The sequence below is a fragment of the Solanum tuberosum genome, unplaced genomic scaffold (genome assembly GCF_000226075.1).
Source record: "Solanum tuberosum cultivar DM 1-3 516 R44 unplaced genomic scaffold, SolTub_3.0 scf00328, whole genome shotgun sequence".
Lineage (NCBI taxonomy): Eukaryota > Viridiplantae > Streptophyta > Magnoliopsida > Solanales > Solanaceae > Solanum > Solanum tuberosum.
The window spans coordinates 103,878-114,012 of record NW_006239252.1 but is presented as its reverse complement, the minus strand read 5'-3'; the positions used below and the strand labels follow the sequence as shown (position 1 = coordinate 114,012).

General features: G+C 34.8%; 1 protein-coding gene across 2 annotated transcripts; it reads right to left on the bottom strand.

Moving 5' to 3' along the window:
* Positions 1 to 1,372: 1,372 nt before the first annotated feature.
* Positions 1,373 to 9,542, bottom strand: LOC102582690 (synaptotagmin-4-like). Of its 2 annotated transcripts, none has more exons than XM_006360578.2 (12): positions 9,355 to 9,542; positions 9,018 to 9,138; positions 7,856 to 7,957; positions 6,965 to 7,015; positions 6,356 to 6,476; positions 5,153 to 5,274; positions 4,910 to 5,008; positions 3,188 to 3,268; positions 3,015 to 3,097; positions 2,413 to 2,638; positions 2,175 to 2,339; positions 1,373 to 2,082 (listed from the first exon to the last, which is right to left on the bottom strand). In XM_006360578.2, the coding sequence occupies exons 2-12, from the start codon at positions 9,120 to 9,122 to the stop codon at positions 1,696 to 1,698; spliced, it is 1,542 nt and encodes a 513-aa protein (XP_006360640.1). In that variant the 5' UTR covers positions 9,123 to 9,138; positions 9,355 to 9,542; the 3' UTR covers positions 1,373 to 1,695. The 2 variants fall into 2 exon arrangements, with proteins under 2 accessions (XP_006360640.1, XP_015170430.1); XM_015314944.1 differs by having other exon boundaries at positions 1,696 to 2,082; positions 9,425 to 9,542.
* Positions 9,543 to 10,135: the final 593 nt, after the last annotated feature.

Sequence of the window (10,135 nt, the reverse complement as noted above, 5' to 3'; positions counted from 1 at the left end):
TTATATAAACTCCCTTTTCACATTGAAGGACAGTGATTTTTTCAAACAGTTATGACTTTTTGATTAGTCGTGACTTTTTTGATAAGGCATAACAAATACCTATTCATACTACTCTTTGTTGCACTATAAATAAAGGAATTTTCTCTCATTTTTAAGCTACAAATTTTCTACTCTTCCCCTTCTTAACAAACTCAAGTGAGATTTGCAGCCGTTTTTTTTTTTTTGGGTAAGGAATCCATTCAAAAAGCTACAATTTTCATGCAACTCATATACAACTTCTATGCTTATGTTAAACTAAAAACAAATGAGTTTTGACTTATTAACATTTTGAATTCTAGCTAAACAAGAAATAAATGGGATTGTTCTTATAAAAATAAAAAAAATGGGGAAAAATTTGAAATGGATAACTGTCAAATACTGAAAATAGGTTTTGTAGTGTTTCCCAATTTTCTCACCATCATAGCCAAACAAATACTACATCCGTCCACTTTTAATTGTCATAATTTCCTTTTTTAGAATCAAACTATAAAAACTTTGACCAACATTTTACATCTATTTTTTCATCATTTTGATATGCAAAAAATTGCAATTTATAGTACTCTTCATATATTTTTTAATATCTAAATTTTTTGTTTAAAATGTCAAATTAATGTAATGTAATTTAACTTTGAATATCAGTCAAATTGACTTTCGAAAAGTGCAAGAATACATCAAAGCTTCTGCATTATATTTATCTGTACTTCACGAAAAGGTTTATATTTATTCTCAGTTAGAAGTTTGACTCACTAATACCCCTACGACTAATCTTTTAGCACAGATTTACCCTATAATTTACGAAATAATTTACTTTCACCCCCTTTTTACTAACGGAGACATTAAATATATTTTTAAGAAAAGAATATGAAAGAAAATCCGTAGTTGCCCCTAAGGTTTCCAAAATGTTTACTTTTGCCTTTATTCACCAAAGGGGCCTACTATTCAAGTAGCTCCCCGAGCAACGAAGCTCGTCCATTGAATCAGCCTCCATGAGTGGTTCCCTATCCGTATCAACTGGATGAAGGTTCTGGCTGATCCATCGACTTGCCTGTTTCCGTAGATTTTTCCCATAATTCCAAGAGGACATCAACCCCAAAATGATTCTCTTCAAACACAGCCCCGCTTGCTTGCCCGGAAGAGGAAGTGATCCCTCGACGTTCTCGAATTTCGGCCGGCATTTTTGTCAATCAGCGGAAGACTCACGCATACGGGGAGGGTATGACTTCAAGGGATAAACTCAATCGAATTGCTAGTTAGAAAGTAAACTATATATGTATTAAAATCAGCATAACCAAATACGATGATTGGTTACAAGCTTACAATCCTACATAAGGAAACTATGTATTATTTATGCAGGATAAAAGATATGATAAACAAACGACCTGTAAGGGCTTCATTTAGAAGCTCAAAGTCCATTAAACCTCCTCTTAGTTTTGCAAAGTAGAGGGAGGGGTACACGGAGCGCAAAAGACATTAGGCCTATACAATGTGCATATTTGCATAGCTTTCACCTACTTACGAACACCTTAATTCCATTTCCCAAAACAGTACTCTTTGCATCGATAAACACCATTCTTAAATCTGATATAAACCCTACAAGTTTACAAACACTAGATAGTTTCGACTTCACAAAACTAGCCAACATCACAAAGGCAGAGTCTAGAGTGGCTTTGCACCTCCATTTTCTTGAACAGAGTTTACTCGAGTATGGGAACCACTCTTCTTCCTTGAATGGTTCGATTGCCCCGTGAGAGTCTTCCCCATAAACTTACCGGCTTTGCTTAGGCCACTTCCAACAGCTCCAAGACCACTACCTACCATCCCTGCACCCGCACCTAGCCCTGTTCCAACAAGACCTACTCCTGCACCAAGGCCTGTGCCTACCATGCCAACACCTGAACCCACGAGTGATGCTGCTCCGTCAAGGGCATCCATAGTGCTCCCGATGACACCTTCTGCCTTCAACCTCTTTCTTTCTTCTAGGATCTTCTTCTCCGTCTCCAGAGCAGCTAACTGCTCTTCTTTGTTGAACTCATGATACAATACCTGCCAATTTTCGGACAGCAATCAATACGTAAGAGCATAATACTACGGTGAATGAAACTTCAATAACGCAACACGTAGACTTTGTCATGTACCTTCACTGTGATAGTTCCTCTATCTTTCTTATCTTTGACTCTAAGCATGTCAAGTTTTGGCAGTAACCTTAATTCAATTTCCTTCGGAGTCTCCGCTACCAGCTCATTCAGAGGCAACTTTGTAACCCCCATTCGCTGATCTTGTCCAACGTCTTTATCAAATACCTGTTCAAAATGATCATGGATACGATTATGGAAACCCGTACAGATAAGAGGCTGAAGTGTACAGAAATTAGACCTCTAGGATAAGAGATTGAGTCTCCTTGTCTTCTGCAATCAACTCAAACGTCTGGTCCCAAACCGGATTTAGGTTGTTGTTGATGGTTTTCGTCTTCAGCTTAAATAGTGGGCGAATATATACAACTGCATACGGATCAGATTTTCCAATCATTTCATGATTTTTTAAGCTATTAGCCCTGACTACGGTCACTATAAGCTTTCCCTGAGGCTTAAGCTCCAAATCACTGCATGAAACACACAAATAACGTCACATAAAAATGAAAAATATAATAAAGACATGTTACAAGACAGAGTTATCGTTCCCATCGAAAAGACAACACTGATGGAACAGAGACAAATGATAGTATTGGTTTCAAATTGAAGTGACACAGGACCAAAGGAAGGGAGAATGACACCAAAGATTTCTATTATATTTAAGTGTTTAAACTCGGTTAAACACTTAACCGAGTGTTGAATGCTGACAGTTCTAATAACAATATTAACTTCGAAGGTAATAACATATTGTACCAAGAGAGGGTACGAAATGCAGCTGTCACTAATCCATTGCTAAAATATCAATAACATTATCAACGACTAAAATACTTTTAAAACTGAATATACCTAGTATCCACACCTACGCCAATTGGAACGACAATTCTATGAGGCCATTCTAGCATATCTGTAACAATCGAGTTTACAGTGTCCTTTCAATGAGAAAGAGATCAGAGTCAGTCTACGGAGAAAATATTCGAGTAAGAAATGTCCAGCAAGAGAACCAAGTTTTTAACACTTACATCAATCATATCCGAAATTCCAGGAAGAGCTGTTAAACTACCACCAACAGCCTTCAAAGTATAATCAATTCTTGGCTTTGGCTGAAAAAACAAACAAGGAGTCAGTTACATAAACATACATCAGAAAGTAATCACGAGAATATGAGAACTTAATTGGTAGCACATTTTATGTTGTGAAAGAAGAGAACTCGATAATTCTCTTTATTGAGCCCAAAACACTCTTATTTCACACAAAACGTAAACAAGAGCATATTTGGACCTACACACATAGTATAAGGGCGTAATTTGTCCAATTTATTAGTTCCTAACTACAATTATGAACTAACTTGTAAAGATGCATTTGTGAAGTTACTTGATTGAATTGTAATGAATTTTCCCACCAATTTAAGGCATCACATAAAGCAAATTTTGAGCAATTTTTAAGCAAATTAACATGTCATTTTATACAATTTAAATAAGAATATCTAGGTAAAGATACAACAACCATGATGTCGTAAAATAAGAAAATTCACTACATTGCTTCAACCACAAAGTATCTTTACATTTGATCAAATCACAAATACAGTTATATTGCATCAAAATACATAATCAAACCCACCAACTCCTTCAAACAAGAAATCGCCTTTAGATTCCATCAATTCTGAATTACATGTGAATTTTCTTTTTTAATTAAGGATGATTACAGATGGAAAGAATTTGTCTTGCTGACTTTTAATAAACTTTTTTGTTAGAAGGGAAGAATGTCATTTAAATTTAAGTTCTCGTGCTTTAATCTTGTTTTTCGGAAAAAGTAGGGACAACCATAACATTGCTCATCCCCCTGTCCTACTGTGAATCTCTCTTAATTTTGCGGGTTGATGGAATCTATGACATTCAATGGTTTAACAGAATGTAAAGATATTTTGTGATTTGAATCAATGTAATGAATTTTCTTGTTTTATGACATTATGGTTGTTGTATTTTTACCTAGAATTTCTAATTTAAATTGTAAAAAATGGTAAGTTACTGAAAAATGGCTTAAATATGCTATATGTGATGCCTTAAATTGGTGAAAAAAATTCATTACAATTCAATCAAATTGCTTCGTAAATGCAACTTCACAAGTTGTTGCATAATTTCAGTCAGGAACTAAATTGGACCAAATATGTTCTCGCTTAAGTTTTGTGTCAAATAGGGGCATTTTCTTACCCAATAAAGTAACGACAAGGGCATAATTAGACCCAACTATTAACGGAAGACAAATATAGTGAATTTCCACATAATTTAAGGGCATTTTTTTTTTTACCTTTTTCGGTTCATTTTAAGATCAGTTCTACCACTACACAAAAATTAGTTCCCATAGAATTGCATAAGAAAAAGGGAGAAACATTTTTGCAGCATAATATAATATTCAAGAAGTATATTATGACTATAGCCTATGACAAATGTTAGATGAAGTGTTCACACAACATTTACTTTTACTATAGCCTATCGACAAATGCTTAGCCAAGGAGGTACTCAAGTCTCTCAACCAAGATGTTGTTTTATCAACACACAGTCTAACGAAACACCAAAAGCTGATACAACCAATATCAAGACGAACTGCACCCTCTCCCGGTCTCTCTCTCTTTCGTTTGGGGGAGAAAGGAGGGAGAGGGAAAGGGTGTTAAGTATTAAAAGGACCACAATTTAAAGGGATCTAAGACTAGAAGAAGCACATTCAGCAATAGAATTAGGCTATACCTCAGAGAGTAAAGCAACAACAACGGCAGAGATGCAAGGAATTTCTTCAGCTAGTTGGAAGATAACACGAACAATTGTGTAGACCTGAAGATCTTTTAACTGCAACCAATTTGCGATGGACGATGGTTAGTATAACTCTCTTTCTCCATATAACTCACTAGTCAGAGGAACATGGAGAGGTGAAAGATTTGTTTTTTTCATCTCTTTGGATCTGACGACAGGTGAAAGAGATTAGACACCTACCTGAATGGGTATAGAAGCAACCATTGCAGCTTGCACACCTAAAACGATATTGGGATCACCACCCCATCGAAGATCAATATCCATAGTAATTTGATCTTTTTTAAACTTTTGAACACGAATACCTGCATTTATCCCCCAAAAAAGAAGGCTAAAATGCTGAGTGAAATAATACAAACTAATTAAGGAATCTAACACATGCAACTGAAACCAAATCATTAAATGTCTTATCGGGGATGCAACACTATAATGACGAGAGATAAGCTCTATGTGGATTACTTTGTTTCCACTGACATGAAGTTTGTCATATCAAAGTTATTTTCTATCTCTTGGTCAACTGTGTGCTACAAAGTTAGGCATCATAGATATAGAAATTGGCTCACTCTTTCTTTGTCTCCCGCTCTCAATTTTAGCCGGATCACAACCCCATGATTACTAAATATTTGCCAAAACATTAACCCCGAAACACTAGTATTAGCAAATCTGTGATTTGCTTCTTGAGTGTTGTTCATGTTCATTCAGGTGACTTGTCAAACCATTAACAAAAGAACTCAAGAGGTGAGGGTTGTCTAAGACCATATAAAGTGACCAACTAATCCTCATCTTACCGATGTGGGACTCAACATTATCTACAAAAATGAAGTCATTAAAAAACAATCATCTTGTATATCTTAATGGTTTCCGGCATAAGATGATGGCTAACTACACTTTTTTGGAATCAAATCATCAGTATAAATAAACTGAAGAAGATTCAGATGAATCTCAAAGCTCGAAAACTAGACAGTAGCAGCAGCGAACTCAAAAAGGCAAACTGACTTTCTTTTCCAAAATGTAAACAGAGAAACTATATTGGGAACAATGCAACCAAGTCTACAGAGAATTGAACCAGAGTGAGTTATGCAGAAAACTATCTAATTTAATGTACTTATGTATTGCAAATTGATCGCAGAAACTAAGCTGTAAAAACTTGTGAACTTAGCATTTCTGTCTCCGATCAAGTCACCAAACTGTTCTACAAATATGAAACAATTCATATGTAGTACCAAAGTACAAAATGATTAGCAATGATGACATAATTTTTTTTCGAAGAACTAAGAATGTTGTAATAGGTAATCCAGTACAAAGTATAATGATAAAGCAAAAAGCAGAATAATGAAACAGTTCATTTTTTGGGTGATCGGTAATAGTGACTATTTATGTTGCTACCTTCAATTTTAGGCGACACAGTTCCCAAGGACAATTTACTGAACTTCAATGAAGTAATCCCAGGAGGTCGATAGTCTTCTAAAAGAGGTTCAACAGATTCTTTTATTATAGCCTCGGCTGTCTGCATAGCCAACATTTAAGAGATAAGATTAATGACTTCACTACATAGCATTTGGAAAGGAGAAACTTCGTTCAACCACACTAATGGAACTACAGATGTTACTGCTCTAACTGAATAATTGGCGTTGATACACGTGTTTGCACATGAAGAATGTGAACTTCATTGTATAAATTATTCATGCCGAGTAACCGCCATATCTGATGCACTATAGGAAAGAAACTATGCAACTTAATTGCATCGAGCAATACATTGAACGAAATCTGTAACCAAAAACCCCCTTCTCTCAAATCTATAAAAAGAATCATCCATCTCCACTGTACACTTGACCAAATTTCCAGGCTTATTTTTAACTATGAGCCACTCGCAAGCATTGAAGCCTTATTAAGGAATTTAACATGGCTTACTGAGAAGTTCATAGTACAAAATTCAGATGATGATAAAGTTACCAAAAATGACATGATTACACAAGGCAAGAGCCAAAAGCTTACCTCAGCAACAAATGGCCAAAGTTTGCTCAATTGTTTGTTCAACCATTTGACCTGCAGCGCGAGACAGCATGAGACAAATATTCTTTTAAGAAAGTAATGTTTTATAGATGCTATGAGGAAAATACCCTGTTGACAAAGCAATACCAAAAAGTAGAGAGCCTACACAAAGATATGGTTCTCCACATAAGACACCTAATCATCTATGCCACAGAGTCTAGTAAGAATAAGCCTAGGCTGTACAGATTCATGTTCCCCCCCTTTCAAAAGCTCTCATGTTCCTTTCTCTTCAGAGTAGTGTTAGCGACACACATGTAACATTAGCAATGTACACTATGCTAGTTTATTTCCCTGGATTTCATAAGGAAACATGTAAAAACACCAGATAATTCGTAGCTTCAAAGACTCACATATATATCAGATATTTTTCTGTCCTCTCACTAAGTTCAGGTACTACAGTTGTGTTGCTTTCCTTCACAATTTGTGACAACCCGTTTAAGTGTAACAACCCTCACCAACCCCGCGGCTAAACAGAAAACAAAGGGAAAACAGCATGTAGCTCTCTAACTAGTAAAACTTCTCTCCTCGCATTGATCACCACTTAGCAATGTATTTTTTGTTCTAACTCATCAAGTAACAGTCATAAATACGATCCAAATGTACATTAAGCTAGCCGATTAATTTTGAGAGTTCTTCCCATGATATTGAAACCATTTATTCATGCTAACATAAACTTCCCATCATAAATATTCCGTTCAAAAGTAAGTACATTTTCTGTAGAATGGTTTCAGTCAAAGTCAGTTTGTTGGATCAAGTATTCTATTGAAAGGCAGAACAACAATGCGAGTTTTAAAGACTACATGAGGGTAAAAACAAACAATTGAATCCCACAACCTGTTCATAAACTGGGAATGATATCCATTCAGGAAATTTATCGCCACACATTTTCTTTAAATCGTCCCTACTGAGGGAGCTCATTAGATTAACCTCCACTGCCTGTAAAAGGAGTAAATACAATGAAAGATGAGACGAAAATCAGTCTTTCAGAAAGGAAAAGCAGCTGCACCACTTCTGAAATATAAATGATGCATCGTAATAACAAGCATGATAAAGAGAACCATGTAAATCAATATGAAATGAACCAGTGACTAGTTCCTACTCTCGTAACAAATTGAGGAGAAACTTACATAAGGCAGAGAACAAAGAAGCAAAACTATCACAGAGGCAGCAGAAGGTAAACAGTTTTATATCCGCAATCCTTCCTAGCTGCTTCATCTTCAGAAATAGTAGTTTTATTTTACCAATCAGAATAAATACTCCCTCTGTTTTTCAATTTATTTGTCCGGTTTTTGACTTGGCATGAAGTTTAAGAAAATAATGAAGATTTTTGAATCTTGTGGTTTTAAATTAAAGATATGCAAAAATGTACCAACATGTCTTTCAATCGTGTGGTTTTAAACATATCATGTGAAAAGTTAGAACTAAAGAGTTGCAAAAAAAAAGAGACATTTCCTTGAAACGGACTAAGCAGGAAAGTAAGACAAACAATTGAAATTGAGGGAGTAAACAAAGTAAAGCTTTGTGTGCAACACTCGGACAGCTATCCATTTCACATTGAGAAAATTTATAAAGCATTTCTCCTCCAACAACAAAGTTGGATTTTGAGTTGGAGCCGGCTATACGAAACCTTTCATAACAATTCCGTTCAATGCAACCTAAATTAGCCATTGCAATTCTATAATTAAACAAATTATAAACAAGAGTCAACAATGCCTTCTGCAAAAAAAAAAAAATGGGGATAGGGGAAGGGGATTACAAGCCAGAGGTAGAGCCACCTTAGGTGGCGAAGCGTGGTCTGCTTCACACCCAAGGGAAAAGTTCAGGTAGTTAACCAACCAACTGAACTACTAACATTTTCGAACCAACAATGCGTGATTAACTACTCCACCCCTAATGATGTTCATCCCAAAAACATTATAATAGTAAAACACACCAAAATTACCAAAGAAAAATGATAATGATCATTCAAACAAATCGTAATTCATCAAAATCATACCTTTGAACTTCGTTTAGTGCTTCGATAACTCGTCATGTATTTCCAAGCAGCCATTAAACCAACCCCAAAGATCATCCCCATAAGAATCCCAGTTATCAACCCCATTTTATTTCTTGTATCACTACAACCAAAGTTACACAAAAACCCAATGTTAATCACAATTAACCAAACCAGCCAAAAAACAAAAAAAAAAAAACTTCAAACACAAGAATTCAGATGAAAACATAACCCCACATGAAGACTTGCAGTAAAATTCAAGAACCAACAAAAACGATTCCAACTTTTTCCTTCAAATACAAGAATTCAGAAGAAAACAAAAACCAACATGAAAACTTACAGTAAAATTCAAGAATCAATAATAAAAACTTTTTTCTTCAGCCCCTTAATAAAGTTGTAAACTTTTTCACCTTTTCTCTGTTTTTGCATTATTTTCAAGAAGAGGGTGTCAGCCAAAATGATGATTCTCAGAAGAAAAGATTGAGTTTTTATTAGAGAAATGTTACAGAGGAATTTTATTTCAATTTCATTCTGCATTGAAGTCTCAGATATTGTCTGTCGGTTTCTATGTATGCAATTGAATTTTTTTATTTTATTTTATTTTTTCATTTTTTGAAGTTAACCTTTTTTGAGTTTTGTATGACTGTTTCTACACAATTGTCTTGTAGATATTGTCCCCTCAATTTAGGAGTTATCGAATTCAAGGCATATACTCCCTCTCTATGACACTTTCAAATATGTTCAATATATATATATCCTAGTAAAATTACCCGCGCTTTGCGCAAGAATTTAATATCACGAAATTTATAAAATAATACTTAAAACCTATCAGACATGAAAACTAATAAAACACTATATTATCTTACATACAAAATTACGTAGTAACAAACATTAATTATGTAAAGAAAAATGAAAATTATTACATCTTATCATTTATCCTTAATAACATAAGCATAAATTATAAATTAATGATTGTAAAAATACATACCAGAATCTGTAACATAAGCAATAGTGTCAGTGAGTAACTCAACATGAGCAAAGTATACAAATATTTAATTGTGAAGAAGAAGAAGAAAAAGTAGAGGTTCAGAATTTTTGTTGTGTTAAAATGAGAGGAAATC

Coding starts and splice junctions, on each gene's coding strand:
- LOC102582690 (XM_006360578.2), bottom strand. CDS start 9,122: ATGGGGTTGATAACTGGGATTCTTATGGGGATGATCTTTGGGGTTGGT. Junction 3,269..4,909: donor TTGTTGCTTTACTCTCTGAG/GTATAGCCTAAT, acceptor TTGTTTTTTCAG/CCAAAGCCAAGAATTGATTA. Junction 2,639..3,014: donor GGCGTAGGTGTGGATACTAG/GTATATTCAGTT, acceptor TGTTTCATGCAG/TGATTTGGAGCTTAAGCCTC.